The 17,585-nt window shown below is 50.8% G+C and overlaps 1 protein-coding gene across 2 annotated transcripts; it reads right to left on the reverse strand.

Moving 5' to 3' along the window:
• Positions 1-630: 630 nt before the first annotated feature.
• PIGO (phosphatidylinositol glycan anchor biosynthesis class O) lies at positions 631-17,167 on the reverse strand. Of its 2 annotated transcripts, none has more exons than XM_066338382.1 (11): positions 17,070-17,167; positions 16,162-16,655; positions 14,093-14,236; positions 13,125-13,248; positions 11,987-12,146; positions 10,661-10,834; positions 7,267-8,836; positions 6,658-6,861; positions 6,185-6,387; positions 5,361-5,431; positions 631-4,753 (listed from the first exon to the last, which is right to left on the reverse strand). In XM_066338382.1, exons 2-11 carry the CDS (start codon positions 16,652-16,654, stop codon positions 4,633-4,635), a joined length of 3,264 nt encoding a protein of 1,087 aa, XP_066194479.1. In that variant the 5' UTR covers position 16,655; positions 17,070-17,167; the 3' UTR covers positions 631-4,632. The 2 variants fall into 2 exon arrangements, with proteins under 2 accessions (XP_066194479.1, XP_066194480.1); XM_066338383.1 differs by lacking the exon at positions 17,070-17,167 and having other exon boundaries at positions 631-4,428; positions 4,640-4,753; positions 16,162-16,688.
• Between the last annotated feature and the right edge of the window lie 418 nt (positions 17,168-17,585).

Here is a 17,585-nt window from a genome sequence, read left to right on the forward strand (position 1 = left end):
TTATTAATTACAGCAAGCAAAGCAAAAGCAGTTTCAGCGCTGGGCGACAGGTGGGCTCTTCGTCCCACAAACCCGCCGCGCCGATCCGGGGTCTCTGGTGTCCTCTTATACAGTTCTGTTCCTTGTCGACGTGACTGTCCTCGATGTACTCTGCGCATGTCCATCCTGTGTTGCTAGGGTCTTGATTAGCCTTTCCTCAGATGCAGTTAATCATCGCAATTAGCGTGTCCCTGAAAATGTTTATCTCAACAGGAAGGGGTCAGTAAAGTTATACAATTTATCTATCTCTTGATTTAGTGAGCAGACATTCTTTATCTATCTCCCTTCATCCTTGATTTAGTGAACGGACATACCTTACTTATCTCCCTTCACTCCTTCTAGTGAACAAATGTACTTTATTACATCTATATCCCATCACCCTTCTAGTGAACAAATGTACTTTATTACATCTATATCCTATTACCCTTCTAGTGAATAAAACATCTATTTCCCTTCACCCTTCTAGTGAGCAAAGCATCTATATCCCTTCACCCTTCTAGTGAGCAAAGCATCTATATCCCTTCACCCAGATTTAGTGAACAAACACACTTTATCACAGGTAAGAGGGATGGAAGAAGGAGACAACACAGCTCTCCTTGGCTCTCACCATTTTATTTGCATACATCATTTTCACAGCTGCCCGGAGCCCTGTGCCATCCTCGGACAGCAAATCACACATGCCTTGCCCCACTCCCGATTAATTAATTAATTATGCAATTTAGCAACGGAGCAACCCCTCCCTGGCTGCCTCATGGGGTCCGTCGTGCGGTACCCAGGGTGTCAGGTGAACGAGCACAGCCAGCTTGCCTCTTTTGGAGGTTTTTTTGAAAGGAAAATAGCTCTGCTTCCTAGCAGAGACTTGAGCATCGCTTCCACCTTGCAGGTGTAGCTGCTGGATGCGAATGAAAGCACTGACAGCCAGATATGTAGATATCCAGGAAAGTGTAGCACCACGCTGCATGCAGAGCTCCCAGGTTGCTTTCCACAACTGGGTCCATCCCCTTTTTTTTTTCCCCCCCCAAATGAGGGACTGAGGTACAAAGAGGTTAATAAAAAATAAAACAACAATCTTTCTCCAAACCACGTGGCGCACTGAGTCAAGGCTCAGAGGAGAGCAGGGCTCCTCAGCCCCGCTCTCTACACACTGGCACTGCTGCTTCCTGAGGGGAAGGGGGGACACGCACACCAAGACAGGGACTGTACCTTGGCATAAAAAAGCAGCCTGAAGAGTCTTTTCAGAATACCAGAGAGTCTTTCAGGGAATACCAGAGAGAGATAGGACAGAGGAATGGCTGTGGGAACAGAGCTGCAATGAGCCGTGGGCTCCCCAAAATAGTGCCATCCCTTGGGATCCATGTAAGCCCCACAGACCACAGCTGCAGGCACACCCAACACTCACAACTCTTCACAGTGGCTGCAGCTTTTGGTCACTGTTTTCTAGGCAGCAAAAAAGAGACACAATTGAATTTTTGTTCTGTGCCAGGACCATGGGACACACCATGGGCCTGAGCCAGGGAAGTTTCCCAATGGCTCTCCCCTCCCAAGAAACACATGCACAATACCTGCAAAGCCCAAAGTGCAGAAAGATTGTGGAGTGCAGGATGAAAACTGCTCAGCTGAGCACTCTGTCCCCTGTCACACTAAGCCCAGGGACACAGGGACCAGAAATAAACCACCTAGAATAACTCATCTAGGAGAACAAAGCAGGGCCCTATGACCTCTTTGGACGGACGTGGGGCAAAACCTACTCCCCAGCACACCAGATCCCGAAGAGTCTTGGTTTGGACTAGGAGGCAACCCCCTCCCTGGGGTTTTAAATCAGCAAACACAGCCCTGTCTGCTCTAGCATCAGCAGCATGACCTTCTTCCAAGGTTGCCAGGCTCTAGACTGGCATTAACTCTGTAATCCCCAGCATGCTTGGAAGAATGGCAGCCAAACAATCAGCGTGAGAGCAGCTGAAGAAGGCTGACAAGGACTGAAACAGTCAATGAAATGAAGCAAAAGTGTCTCCAGCCTTTGGAAAACTCATCTTTGTGAATTTGAAATCTTTGGTGTAGCAGAAAGTCTGCCGTGTCCGAGCAGCCAGCACTCCATGGCATCTCTGCAGTGACAAGGATGTACTTGCAGCTCTTCCACTGCAAGTTTTGTTTAGTCTCTGGCAAGATGAGTGTGTCCTTTGATGATGCTACAGCTCTGCTGTTCCCTCTGCTCTCCATGGTCTCCCAGGAACAATAGCTCACACATGGCAGAGAGGAGGCATGGAGGGATGAGGAGCGGATGCCCAAGCCCCATGTGAGTGCTCCAACCACCAACAATGGGCATGGAAAGGCCCAGCTGCACTAGAGTGACCAGTGAAAAGAGAAACAGAGATGGAAGCCAAGGGGTCTGGGTGGCAGCTGTGGGGACATCAGGGGCCAGTCCTACACTATCAGTGGCCACACGGACTTTCGCCAGCACAAACACAGGACAGCAGAAAGCTCCTGACCAGGTTATGAGGTTACAAATAGACCAGTTTGAGCTCCAGCCTTGGGGTTTAGCAACATGTGTTATGCAGATTAACCTCACATTAATTGAAAATTTACTGGGTAATTGCTACCTCCATGCCCTTCCTCTCCCCATACTGATGCACCCTTCATTCCTTCAAAAGCACATGACCACCAGGGAGTCAGTAGCTTTCAGCAAATAACCTATTTTTAAGGGTGTGACTGCCTAAGCCCATTTCAATTGTAGGCTGATGCATTTTTCTAGCTTCTAGCTTCCCTCAGTTTGCCACTACCCCACTACCCCTTCCTTGTTCTAGCACTGGTGCCATGCATCCAGGCAGTGAGGCAGGCCAGGGTGTGATGCCAGCTACCAACTAGTCCCTGGTTGTGTCAGGTGAAACTGAGCAGGACCAGAGAGCAGAAGACATGAAAGGCTGAGGTAGCAGAGCACAGCCAGCAAATCAGGAGCAGGCCAGGAAATGGAAACCTAATATTAGAACAGTTTAAGCCTCCCTGGAATTGCATCTGAACACCTGAGCAGGCATTTTGCAGGATAAAATACAAAATTCCACCTACCCTCAAGAGCCACAGCAACTGGGCACTCGAAAAAAAAAAGGGCAAGAAATGAAATAATGAGAGAGATTTTCCCTGGGACTCTGCAGGGCAGAAGGGAAGAGCATGGAGTTATGCTAACAGTCTGCTGCAATAAGGAACTCAAACAGGGGCAGTCATGGTGCACGAGTTAAACATTAATGAGATCAGGCAAATATGATTGCAGAAATCCCAGGTAAACAGTCCTTGGCTCTTTCCAGAGAGGAAAGCAACAGAAAGTTTCATAGCACCAAGTAATGCCACACAGTGGTTCAGGGCAGTAAGGAATCCCAGCTCCAATGGAAACTGCAGGAGGAAGTGAGCTGGGATGTGGCCAGGCACCATGGTCACCACCCTCTACCTGTGCTCATAAAGAAACACTGTGTCTCCTGACCATGAGCAGTCAAGGGCATGTTTGGCATACTTACTTGTGGCATGAAGTCTCACAGAGAATGCCAAGGCCAAGAGGGAGACAAGCCTCAAACATGGGATCATGGATGTGATTGAATGCACACATAGAGACCAGTAAATTAAACCACTTCTCAAAGTAATTGGTGCCTGCTCCACACTTTCAAGTAGTTGTTCTCAGGCTCTGGTGCTCACACCAAGGCTACTCCTGCAGCTGGGACAGCTACTCCATGTTCCCCCTTCCTGCTGGCCGGGCCCAGTGTGGGTGTGAGCCCATATCACTACACCCTCCTGCATCTTAACTGTTCACAGTCAACAAACGCAGGAAGAGATCAAGAGCCTTGGCTGCTACCACCCAGCCCACAGGGACCCTGACAGGTTGAGAAGTGGAGAATTTCTTGGTCAAGCACACAGCTGTCCCTGCTACCACTGGCCCAAGCCAAGCCTACTGTACAAAGCAGTCCTCACTGCACTTCACAGGGCTGAGGACAATCACAAAAGTGGGACTGAGTGTAGGGCAAGAGAGGCCTCACTACAGACCAACTGACTTTACAGGGGAGTAGCTGCCACCAAGGCTCCAGGACCCGTCTGCATGGAACCATGTGCATGTGATTCCAGCATGAAAACAGAGCACGTGAAAACAACTGGTGGCTGTGGGACATTCCCTCCCCTTCCAACCTCCCCTCCTCAGCAGGCCCCATCCCATGAGTCTTTGCACAGCCAAGGTGACACTTTGCTGGCCACTGAAGCCTATCAGCTGCACATTGTGGCAGGTGTCAGGGAAGTAGCAGCAAGACCCCCACTGGTGTTTCTCCAGCACTTCAGGACTCTTGCTTCTTGGGCTCCTGCAGCAGAGTCCTCCTGCTGCCAGCAAAGGCCCAGCAAGAGCTCCGGCCTCTCCTGCTGGGAAACACCATCCCCATGAGCCAGGAACATGTTGGCTCCAGTCCTTTTGTTCAGCACAGCCGCAGGGAGCTGGGGATAATCCCTATCTGCTGTTGGCAGGCACTCATTTGCTGGCGGCTCGTGTCTCCCTCCCAACCCAAGGGAGGCAAGAAGACAACCCCAGCCTCGGCCAACGAGCAGGTCGGGCTCCTCATGTCTCCAAGGCTATCTCAGCCGGAGCTGGCTGAACCAGGAGCTGACGGCATAGTCCACACGCATCACCAGAGAGATCCCCAGCAAGAGGCAAATGCTGCTCACCACAAAGCCCAGTGACTCAAAGAGGAACCTGCAGGCACAACAGATGCAGTTAAGGATACAACAGCCAGCGTGACTACAAAGACAGGCTGCTACCCTCCAGCTCACTGATTTTCCTGACAATGAGAGACTGGTAGCATCCTACATCCTAAACCTGAATTACATTCACTCCCCAGAAGCTGCTGCCTGAAACCTATAAGCCAAACAGTTGTCTGGTTTAGAGGCCATGCAGGACCTGTTGACTCAGGTGGGATTGTGAATCCCTCAGAGGCTGAGGCCACCCTTCATACCAACTAGTTCAAAGGTTTGCTGGTTAACTGTTTCTGGGTTTATCACTCACTGTTTCTGGGTTTATCACTTCTGGTCTGGTATCCTTACCTTTGGCTCTCTGACTACATTCTCAGCTTCCAGGTGGGCTCTGTGTGTCCTTGGATATTAAGATGAGGAGAAACTTCTAGGCTCTAGCTCAAGTCTAGCCTCTGAATTTCAAGCAGAAATTAGTTAGGGACATTCCTACAACCACTAATAGGTAATGAGTCAGAAGATGAATCACAGGATCTCTTCCAACCTTACTGTTTGTGAACGCTAGTCAGGGATATGAGTCTTAACCCAGCATTAGAGCAACTCCTGGGACTTACTTTGGGGCAAAGACCTTCCAGACCATGAGGTGTCTCCTGAGGATCATAGCTGCACAAACACAGGCCAGAAGCTGTGGGGAAGATCAGGAAAAACAAGTTACAGGTGACTCTGGAGAGACCTCCTGGGCACTAGGTTCACATCTGAAGGTGGTACTAAACTGCACATGCCTGAGAGGCTGGCACAGCACACATCACGAATGAGCATCCTAAAAAGGACTCCTTCCCATGATGTCTTCAAGTCAGGAAACACAAGTAGCTTGGGGTACACGTAGGCCATTGTGGAGTGCTCACACTGTGGCTAATCTGACCTACTATTTCACTGAGAGGAGTGCTGCTGCTCTCCTGCTGAAGACCTTGCCCCTCTCTTGCACTGTCTCTGGTCTGACAACACAGGAGAATGACTTGAAGAGATAAATCCCAGAAAACTATTCACTTCTTTCACAGGAAGAAAATTTCTGGTATTTAGCTCCCTGTATCATCACAGCACACATGAAAACAGAGCTGGTGTGAGACAAGAATGCTAAGGAAGACAGGGAGTAGGATTACAGCCTACTGCTCCCTACAGCTGACATTCCCACTCTGGGCAAATGGGTAAGAAAAGCATTCTAATCTGTATGGCAACTTTCATGCTGGAGCCCTTCCCAAACCACAGAGCAAAAAGAAAAAGAGACCTGCTCTTCCACTTGCAACCAGACACTCCACCCCCGGGCCTGTCTTGTGTCTTGGCTGACCTCTTTTTTTCATCAGAGTGCCCCATACTTATCACAGCACACCAATTTCCTCCTAGACAGCCCTTCCCACAGCCACCCTGCCTCTGCCCATACCTGTGCCCCAAGGACAAAGAGGTACTTCAATCCCAGCCGCAACAGAGCAGTGGAGAACTGCTCTGGAGACTCCCGCAGCCTCATTTCCATCATGTGCTCCTCCACCTCCTGCAGCTCCTCCCGGGACTCCTTCTTGAGCTTCTTCCTCTGTGACTTGGACACCTCACACACAAAGGGCCACAACAGGAGCAGCGGGCAGCCAACTACCTCAAGAACAAAGGCATATGAAGTCACTGGAGCTCAGGAGGTGAGAAGCAGTTTAGGCTCTGCCATCCTGCCCTGGATGTGCAAGAAGCACATACCCCACTTCCAGGCCAGGCTGCTGTGGCCTCATAAGAGGAACAGCGAGGATGCTGTTACTCAGCTGGTGCTGCAGCCTTTATTGCCCCATGCTCAACTTGCAGAGCCCCAGGCAAGGCACTGCAGTGATCTGTGCCTGCTTGGGCTCCACAACCCAGAAGAAACTGATTTACCTGCGAAGAGAATATGGGAGGCAAAGGTGTTGGCGCCCACCAGGACAGCAGGCAGGAGGTTTGTATTGTGGTCAAGGTGAAAGCCAACAAAGGCTGCATTCCAGTGGATGGCTGGGAAAATAGGCTGGTGGCCTGTAGAATAGAAGAACTGTGAAGCAGCAAGGAGCCAGGAGATGACTGCGTACCACGGCACTGAAAACAGCTCTGAGAAAATAAAAGACAAAAACAGAGTCAAGGGGTAGGGATATCAGCATCAAGGAACAAGACAGATCCATGATCAAAAAAGGCCTAGTGATTTTTTTTTCCAGGTTCCTTTTCCATGTTGACTCTCTTAAGAGAGGAAACAGTCCAGCCCTCCCCCACAGATACTGCAAGGGGCCAGCATTATTCCTTCTGCTGGTGCCAGTAGCCTTGCTACTGCACTCTGTCAGCACCAGTGGGGTTTGGTGACTGTTCACACCCTGGGAGGAACAAAACTCCTTTACCTGACCCAAGACACTCCTCCTCCCACATTCACATCCCTGCTGCATGCATCTTTCTTCCACTAGATGATTGAATCAGTTCTAAAAATGCCCAGGTCACACATCCAGAGGTTGCTCTATGACTCACCAGCATCTCCAGCAAGGCCTCTGGCACATGTGTGGATGTGCAGTAGCACAAAGGCCTCCACAAAGAGGAGTAGGAAGGCAAAGCTCAGCCGCTCGCTGTGCAGAAGCATCAGGAGGAAGCCCAGGAGGGTGAGGGCTATGACCAGGGCTGCTGAGTACACACTGCCCAGTCCATACGCTGCAATAGTGGCCCTGCAGCTACTCCGCTCCAGCTGGCTCTTCTGAGACTCCTGCATCCTCTTGTAGATCTGAGGGATGACGTGGAGGAAGTCGACTTCAGAGCCAGGGACCCCCAGGTAGGGTGTGACAATGGATTCTGCCGACTCCCGTGTGTCCTTTGCAAACACTGTCATGGGATTGCACAGCAGGAGCAACAGTCCAATGGATGCTAGTCCATAGACAACCCTGGGAAAGACAACAACTGCAACCTGCACCAGCTCCTGCAGCTTGCCAAGAGAGTCATCAGCACTGGAGGCAACGGCCCAGTAGCAGGCAATGCAGAGGACCACTAGCGGGAAACCCCAGCGCACAAAGAGCACGAGGGGGTCTGAACTGTTCAGGTTGCCATAGTGCCTTAGCCAGCTCTGCACTGCATACACCAGCCCTGCCAGCAAGGCAACGCACAGGAGGTAGAAGAGGTTCTTGGCCCGTGTGTTTCTCAGACTGGCAAGCGGGGTGAGGAAAACAGAGGGCCGGCACTGAGGGATTTCTTCACGGCACTGGTGGAAGAAACTGGAGAGGCGCACACAGACCAGGAGCATGGCCACGAGGCACAGCAGGTACCAGATCTCTCTCCGGTAAGAAGAAAAGCCAAGGAGCTGCTGCTTGGGACCTTCTGGCACAGTCAGCCGACCATCCCAGTGGAGCTTCCCTACTAGCAACATGACCAGCGACGCCAGCAGGAAGGGGGCCACCCGTGCCTCAGCCACAACAAAGCTGTCAGAGAACATAGCTCCACAGCGGAAGAATAGAATGCCCATGGGGAAGGCCAGCCCCAGCCATGCTCGCAGCCTCTGCCTCAGGCCACCACTGGCCAAGGGTGGCTGACTGCCTGTCAGACAAGCTCTCTTGAGATGCTGGCTCCACCAGTGCCAGAAAAAACCCAGCTGAGAAACAGCAGCTGCCCATGATGACATCAAGAGCAGATCCAGCCCCTCCTGGGTGAAAACATGGACCAGCCATAGCACAGCAGCCCCCACAGGGCCCCAGAACAGCGGGTACAGGAGGCAGCTGCGACAAAGAGATTGTGAGGACGCGGCCAGCTCTGAGGCCATGTAGCAGAGCAAGCAGGAGGAAGCAATAAGGATGCAGCCCCCCACCATACGCAGGGGGTGGAAGCGGGCCCAGGACTGGGTGCACACAGCCCGTGCCTCCCGCAAGTAGTGCTGGAAGCGACTGATGAGGCTTCCCAGCCTCGGCTCGAGCTCTGGAGGCACTGTCATCCCCTGCACCTGGGTGAGGAGCTGGGTGTGCTCTTCCACAGCACTGGAGAAGAGCTCCTGCAGGTGCTGGAGCTGCTCTGCTGGCAGGTCCTGAGCTACCAGCGAGTAGGACTGCAGGAAGCGATCTACCTACAGGAGAGAAGACACAGGATCAGCAGCACTGGAAAACTGGGAATAGGATTCATTGCTTCATGCTGCCCCCTCATAATGGAAACAACTCCCATTTACCAAACCCTGCCAGGGCAGACCTGTCCCCAGCTACAACACTCAGGGCTGGTCACACTAATCCAGGATGTTACTATCAGGAAACTCGATCTCTCTGTCAAACTGACATCCCTCTCAAGTGATGCATCCATAGTGACAGCCACAATGATTCCTGCAGCTACACCTCTGCTAATGCTGTGCACCCCTGAGGGCTTTTGTAGTCTTTGGCAACAATAAAGCAAATGTCCACTAGAAGGTCAAGTCATTACTATTCATGATTTGTTAATATGCACCTCATGCTGAGTTTTACAGTTTTGTCTGTGGAAAAACACCACATTAAAAATTTTATAGTGAATGAAACCAAACTGCTTCCCTTTCTTCAATACTAGCACATTAATACACTGCATCATAGCTTAAGGAGAGCTCATTTTTTTTTGCTTTTTACTTCAAGGGGCTATGAACAGAGGGAGCTATGATCCCAAAGTCATAAAAGATGTCTTACAGAGGCATTAGCAGGGTAGAGCACCTGCACACACATCCATCTGCTTAGCAGTGTAGATCTCCTCCAGTCCTGAAATGCACACCTTCCATTTGCCTCAAAGTACAGCCAGAATCAGTCTGCCTCTGGCCATGAACAGCAGACACATGCACTGGCTTTCTCACAGGCCACCCTGGAATGCCACAGCTTCTTCAACACCACTGTTATCATGCCAGAAACTCCTCAAACAATGAGTGCAAATACTTAAACAGGCACAACTTGATAATGCTAATTCCTAACAAATTGTGATTGATATCCTCAGTGATTAATGGACACTAACATGCAGTATGGTCTTTAAATGTCAGAGCACTCTGCTGCTCTATCATTACAGAGCTGAGTATTTCTGTCTTCCCATCAGCAATCACTCTCTCCAGCTCCTTACTGGCTTGCACCATTGGGTTGCAACTGGAACTTCCAACTCTAAGGAGTTGGTTGGAGGAGTTATTCCTGTGCTCCCAGCAATACAGAGTCCCTCAAAGGCAGACTGGCCCTTAGCTGAGATGCACGCCTTGCAATGCTTGTGGCTAATCTGGCTCTGTAGCATGTTCAGAGCCACAACAGATGGCTCCCATGTCATCCATAGAGCCCTCACTTAGCCTGTTCCACTGCCTAGGCTTATTTTATACCTGGTGTAGAGACTCTCACTCAGATTTTGTCAATCTTCTCCTGGGGTTCTGTATTTTGTTGCACTTTGTGTAAATTGCTCCTTCAGTATCCTACTTTAGTATTATCTGTTACATGGTTATTTTTTGTAATTTGATCTTGCATTTCTGTTTTCCTTCTTTCACTAATCTAGAATAGTTTTGTTGTTAATACCGTTTCTTTTTCAAAACTTACACAGCATCAAAAATCTCGACTTTTACTTTCCAATCTCCAATCATGACACTAGCCTCTGGTCATCTTCAGACTTGAACCAGTCTGAAGTCCCCTATTACCTCATCCACTTCTGACCATCTGGGTCCAACCACCCTCCACCTTCCCAGACAATATTTTCCATACCACAGACTAAACTAGAATATCATTTCTGTTTAGGGAAAATGGGGCTGTCTTCTACTGGAGCAAACACTGTAAGGATGTAATGCTTCTAAGTAAGTTCCCCATGAAGATAACATCATGTCATCATCTCACCTCCATCTAACAGAAGATGTTTGTACTTAAAAGCCCATTCCTTCTCCCCCCTAGTCAAATGGGAGGCCTACCACAGGCCGTACCTGTTTGGCATTGATGTGATAGACTGAGAGCTGCTGCAAGGCTGCAGACACAGCATCACCATCCCCAGCAAACATATCGGCCATCACCTCCCCAATATTACTGTAGGGAATGGGCACCCCCAGCAGCAGGGCCACAGTGGGCACCAGGTTCACTTGGGGTATGGTCTCAGGCTCCTGGAGAGACAGCAGAGGAAATCAGAAATTCAGAGAGAACACAGCAATGCAGCTTTTCACTCATGTGAGAGAACAGTGCGGAAGACATTCCTGTTCGAAGGTCAATCCAAGCAAAGGCACAGCTCTGCTTTTCCCAAGGGTCCTGTGGTAAGAAGCATGTCAGCTGTAGGTTGATGGGGAAGGCACCGGCTGTCCAACAGCTCACCTGACCCCACACAAGCACCCCTCACAGCTGTAGTAACCTGAACACGCCTTCCAAACACTTCAGTCCTCTGCATCCTGTGTCAGCCCTTCCACTGCTCTCTCAAGACAAGGTGACAAACCCTCCACTCTTCTCAATCAAGGTGAAAAGGCTGGAAAGCAGCACCATGGAAAAAGACCTAGAGGTCCTGGTTGATGACAAATTTAATGTGACTCAGCAGTGCCGTGGCAGCCAGGAGGGCCAACCCTGTCCTAAGGGTCATCAGGCACAGCATGGCCAGCCGGGCAAGGGAGGGGACTGTCCCGCTCTGCTCTGCACTGGGGTGGATTCAAGTGCTGGGGGCTGTTTTAGGCACCAAAGGGAAGATGTTAAGCTATTAGAAAGTATCCAAATTACAGCCAGGAGGTTGATGAAGGGTCTGGAGGGGAAGCTGTGTGAGAAGCAGCTGAGGTCACTTGGTCTGTTCAGCTGGGAGAAGACTGAGGGAAGACCTCCTGGTGGTCTTCAATACCCTAATGAGGGGAAGAAGAGGGTCAGGCACTGATCTCTTCTCTGTGGTAACCAGTAACAGGATCTGAGGGAATGGCCTGAAGTTGTGTTAGGGAAGTTTAGGCTGGGTAATAGGAAAAGGTTCTTCACCCAGAGGATGGTTGGGCACTGCAACAGGCTCCCATGGGAAGTGGTCACAGCACCAAGCCCAAAAGAGTTCAAGATGTGTTTGGACAATGTTCTTAGGAACATGGTGACTCTTGAGGTGTCCTGTGCAAGGCCAGGAGGTGGACTTGGTGATCCTGATGCGTCCCTTCCAACTCAGCTTATTCCATGATTCTACGACAGAATCCCCATCCCTCTCAGTCTAAAAAATCCCAGTCTAACTTACTCACTGTAATACCAGAATGCAGTTTTCAAGCACCAACTCAGGCAGGGATAGCTAAAAGTCAGCTTCTCACCTCTGGAGGACCACTGCCAAACAGGGGTGTCCTGCTGTACACAAACAGTGCTGCATTGACTTCCTTCTCACTGTCGCCACCATGGTCTCCAGTTTCTGTCATACCGTGGTCCCCAGCCACTAGAAGAAGAGTGTCATTCCCCAGGTGATCCACCAATGACCTGTCACCAAGATAAGGAAGGTCAACTCCTCCCTGGGCAAGGGCCCCACTAGCCTAGGTGGAAGAGGCTAGAAGAGACATTTCCCAGCAAGCCTGCCTGCACCACAGAGGTGAAGCCCACAAAAGGATATGAGCAAAACTAAACACTGATGCAGAACTCTAACAAGCCAGGGACCAGGGTGTTTTAAATTGCTCCTTTAAAGCCAAACCGAAAATTCAGAGCCCTAAGACAGAGTGGATCAATATTGCTTGGGTGCCAGTGTCTTCAGTGATCCTGACAAAATGCAATTTAGGAGAAAGAATCCTGACAAAACCAAAATTTTAGGCTGCTTCTATTTGGGTCATGTATCATGTTATGTGAGCCATCTCCCACTTCAAAGGAAAAAAGCAGGGATTAGTCCCTGAAGGATGCAGTAGTTATGACACAGTATATGCTCTCAGATACAGCAGGGCAAGCAACCAACCCCTTCTAGCAGCAAAACTTAAAGCAATCCTAAAAATCAAAAGCTGCAGCATTTTGGACTGAGACACATCTGCATGACTGAAATTTCTGGATCCCATCCTGCCCTCTGACTCAAAGCTACAGTTCATGGTTCTGTGTGGTAAATGCAGCAGCATTCATTCCCTAGCCAGGGTCCTCCATCAGCTTCTCAAACACTAGCCAGACCTCAGTGGGACAATCTCCATGTAAAAGCTGGAAAGAGCGAGGCTCAGTTGCACTCCAGCTCACTATCATTTCATGGTTTGGTAGAGAACCAAGACCTGAAGGCAGCCTTACTTATGAAATCAAACCTCTCCACACTTACCTATGGAAGCAATACTGCCTATAGCTGGGGTTCCAGCTGCTGCTGGCCAAAGCTGTTTTCCATGTTAACAGGCTCAGTAAGCATTCCCTGTTGCCCTCCACATTTGTCAATTCCCCGGAAAGATCCTACCAGTCTGGCTGAAGGAAGAGGCCAGCCAGCACCATGCTAATCACCTGAGCATCTCATTCATCTGGGTGAGCTTCTTTGCCATCTCGGGATGGTCGGGTCCGTGTTTGTGCCCGCAGTGGTCCACACCAAGGAAGTGAGCAATCAGCACATCCCACTCACCACTGTCCACTGCAGAACAAAAGCAAACTTAGCATGCACAAGCCTGGAATTCTAAGCCTGGATCCTCCTGCCAGAATTTCCTGGTTGCCTCTGGATATTGTTGTTTCTTCCCCTCCTGCCACTGTCACTTGCCAGCTCTCGAGAAAATTGATGCAGGTTTTAAGTGAGGCATACTCTTGACCAGAGGTTCCTGGGTACAATGGCACAGGGACCTCAAACCCTGGTAAACATCCCAGGATCCCTATTTTTTTCCCCCATCCCTCAGGAGAGGAACAGTAAAATGTCACCCAAGTGAAAGGCCACTGCATCCCTGATATGCACAGATTCATACACAGGAAAATGAAAGCCCATTTCCCTTGGTTCCAGGACTTCAGGGAGGTGGAAATCACCTAAAATTCAAACACCAATTACATGCTTCATCTTCTTCCCGTGACTAGGAAGCACCAATGCTTTGCTGAGAGTAGTAGTGTGTCTCAGCCTCCTAATGTGTGCTTTCCCCAGTGCACTGTGTGCCTGCCTAGGCAGCTGCGTGTCAAAGTTAAGTTGCTCCTCCTGCATCTCATCAGTGTATTTTGTAAGACAAATGCGGAAATCTAACTTCATCCCAGAAAGCTGAATTCTGTCCCAGACAAAGGAAAGGTACCTACAGAAACACAGCACAGTACTTGGTCTGTGGGCTCCAAGAACTGGCTTATTGGTGGAAATCCAGCTAGAGGACTGTAATCCTTGGGCAGCAGTGTGTACAAAGTGCTGCTTTGTAACAGAAAAAATCCTCCAGTCCTACCTCAAATTTTCAGTAAGTCTCCCACATTAGGCCAGGGTTTATCCACACCCTGGTGAAACTGCTGCTTACCAGTTGGATAGAGATGCTGTAGGATCCCATCATCCACAGTGTGAAGATCCTTCACATTAAAAGAAGGGAAGAAATACGAGCGGAAAAACTTCTTCGGGAAGAGTCCTTCCCACGTGTCATCACCCATGAAGACCACTCTCCTTCCTGAGAGAGAGAGAAAGCCAGAGAGAAAGGAACCAATGAGAGCTGGAGCCTTCCTGAGTTGTGCCATTACCACAACAATCTAAAGAACCTGGGCAGACCCAGGTCAGGGTCTGGAGCAATGGTTCCTCTCCAACTCACACCCAAAACTAAAATTCTCACTAAGAAAAAAGACCATGTGTCTGTAATTGACTTTGAATACAGGGAGGGACCAGCCCACCAGTATCTCTAAGCCCATGAGTGCCCCCCCACCAAACCCACTGTGTAACCTCAGGACTTATTGCTGACCTGACATGTCACCCCTGCAGAAAGATTTGTGGGCCACCACAACACAAGTGGGTGCATGGGGTGCACCATGAAGCAGACAAAAACCTCACTGGAGGCCTATGACCCCACTGCAAAATGCAAGGCAGCAGGTGATGGAGTAGAAGATGTGAGTCTTGAGTTCTGGCTTTTACACACAATGGTGATGGTGTTCCAGACATGGAAAAAAGAATGCAAAAGCACTGATGCTTCCCTCTGCCCTTGCCCTCCTTGCCATGCCTGCCATCTACCAGTTGTGCTACCACAGAGCCTCTTCAGCCTGGGAACAGCCCTTTTCTCTGAGACTGCTACTCTGGCACAGGATCTACTGGTGCAGAGGATTTACTGCATTTGCCCACCTTGCTCACGCGAAGTCATGTTGCATTATCCCACTCTGAGCCTTGGGAGGAAGTCTCTCTGGGTAACAAACCACTGTGACCTGTCCTCTTCCCTCTACTCCATTATGTCACCAAAACAAGCCCTTTACAGCTGTAATAAGCACCTAACTACAACAAAAATGGGATGAGGTTGTTGCCTCACGGCTGCAAGCAGCTGTCCAGGCAGGCTGGCTGCCTGAAGGACACCCCCACAGTACACCTGGCACCACCTGGTACACCTGGCTCCTCCTCTGTCACGTGCCTCAGACCACAGGATGGAGGACTGCCCTTGGCTTCCTACAGGCATTCCTGGTGGTGACCTTGGGAGAAACACCATCACTGCAGCCACTTTCACCTGCTTTCTCATCATCTTTGAAGATGATGAAGATGAAGCCATGGTCACAGCCACTTCTTATTCCCATACTGAGCTGGAGACACCCTGCCCTGCCTGCATGACAACCCCACCTTGGGTAACTGTTGTTAAGCAGGGAAAAAGAATCAGCTCACAGGTGGATCTGTTATAAGCAGTGCCCCTCCCAGCACAGAAAAAGTAATCAAGGTTTTAAATACAAGTTAAACTGAGCAGAAGTTTGCATGTGCCCTGTCCCACAGGGCTGCTGCCCTGTCACAGAATCACAGAATGTTAACAGGTTGGAAGGGACCTTAAAGATCATCCAGTTCCAAGCCTCTTCCCATGGGCAGGGACACTTCCCATTAGATCACGTTGCTCAAGGCTTTATTCAACCTGGCCTTAAACACTGCCAGGGATGGCGCACCCACAGCCTCCCTGGGGATCCTGTCCCAGTGTCTCACCACTCTCATAGTAAAGAATTTCCTCTTAATAGCTAACTTAAACTTCTCCTCTGTCAATTTTTACCCATTGCTCCTTATTCTATCACTACAGATCCTGACAAAGAATTATTTTCCGGCTTCTTTGTAGCCCCCCTTCAAGTACTGGAAGGCTGCTATGAGGTCTCTATACAACCTTCTCTTCTCCAGGCTAAACAGGCCTAGCCACAGAATCATCAAGGTTGAAAGAGACCTTCAAAACTACCCAATCCAATCACCCACCCACCACTATAAACCCTAAACCACACCACCCAGCATGAGACCCAGAAGCCTCTTAAGCACCTCCAGGGTTGGTGAGTCCACCATCTCCCTGGGAAACCTGTTCTTATGCTTGTGAAAAACTGTTTTTTTATATCTAGCATGAAACTCCCCTGCCCGAGCTAAAGGCCAGGAACTCACCATTCTGCACCAGCTGTGCCAGTAGGTTATCCTCCTGGATGGCGTAGGAGGCAAAGTTGCTGCCCACGTCAATGAAGGTGGGCAGCGAGCCGGTGGTGAGGCCCTTGATGCGCTGCATGGTGGCTGTGGGGGGGTCAGCTCGGAAGCGGTAGAGCCGGGCATGGCGGGGCTGGGAGGTGGCCAGCTGGTGCAGGACACCCAGCTTGTTCTCGTAGGGCAGTGGACTGGCCTTGGTGGGGTCAAAGCGGGCAAACTCAAAATGGAGAGCGTCGATGATGACGAGCACAGCCTTGGAAAAGCGTTGGGGAGCCCAGCAGGATCCTGGAGGAAGGCTCTGCCTCTCCCAAGGTGGAGGCACGAGTGGGTCTGAGCAGGAACTACTGCTGGCAAGCTCGATCCGGGTGAGCAGGAAGCCGCTCATGAAGAGCCCGATACCAGCAAAAAACAGAAAGCAAACCCAGGCCAGGAAAAACACCACTGGCCACCGCTGCATCCTAGAGAAAAGGACAGGCAGGCTCAGCCCCCAGCGGCTCTACCTGGGCAGGGACCACTCCCTACCAGCACTCATCCTTGGCCCAACACCTCTCACATCCACCCGCCCCGCAGTAACCTGCCTGACTTGACTTTACTTGGTCCCACTCCGTGTCCTGGCATCTGCCCCACGCAACTCCTCGTAACCCCTTCCCGCCGAGTCCTCCTCCCTCCCTCCCGCGCACCGCCTTCTCGGCATCCCCAGCCCTCCCCCGGTTCGCCCATTCCTCTTCACACTCCCCCAACCCATCGCCTGCACCCCCGACTCACACCCGCGCCACCCTTGTGTGCCCTGCGTACCAGCTCCCCCTCCCGCCCCCTCACAGCCCTTCACAGTCCCTTTCTGCTCCCCCAGACCCCGCTCCCTCCTGTCCCACCTGCGGCGCCCGACGCCCGCCACTCCCGGAAGCGCCGCGCGTGGCGACGACGGCGCTAGAGCGGCACCGCAGGGGGCGGTGTACGGCAGCAGCGCCCCCTGGCGACCGGGAGGCCCCAGCGCGCTTCCCTTCAGGCGAGGCGCCCTCATAACGGCGAAAGGCTTGTTTTAATTAATCAATTAATTAATCGATATAGGCGGCCCCTGCCCTGTGGTTGGGTTGAAGATCATCTAATTCCAAGCCCCCTTCTGTGGGCATGGACAGCTTCAACTCAACCAGGTTCCTCGGAGCCTCATCCAACTTGACCTTGAACATTCCCAGGGATGGGGAATCCACGGCTTCCCAGGACCACCTGTGCCAGTGCCTCACTACCCTCACAGAAGAAATTTTTCGTAATACCTAATTTTTCACTCGTGTATGTCACTGCATGTCCATGGGAGATCCCACCAAGAGCCTGCCGCGGAGCCATAGTCACCCTTAGGCATGGAATGCTGGGGTGAGGCACCCAAGCAACGA

This window comes from Sylvia atricapilla, chromosome Z (assembly GCF_009819655.1).
Source record: "Sylvia atricapilla isolate bSylAtr1 chromosome Z, bSylAtr1.pri, whole genome shotgun sequence".
In the NCBI taxonomy this organism is placed as follows: domain Eukaryota; kingdom Metazoa; phylum Chordata; class Aves; order Passeriformes; family Sylviidae; genus Sylvia; species Sylvia atricapilla.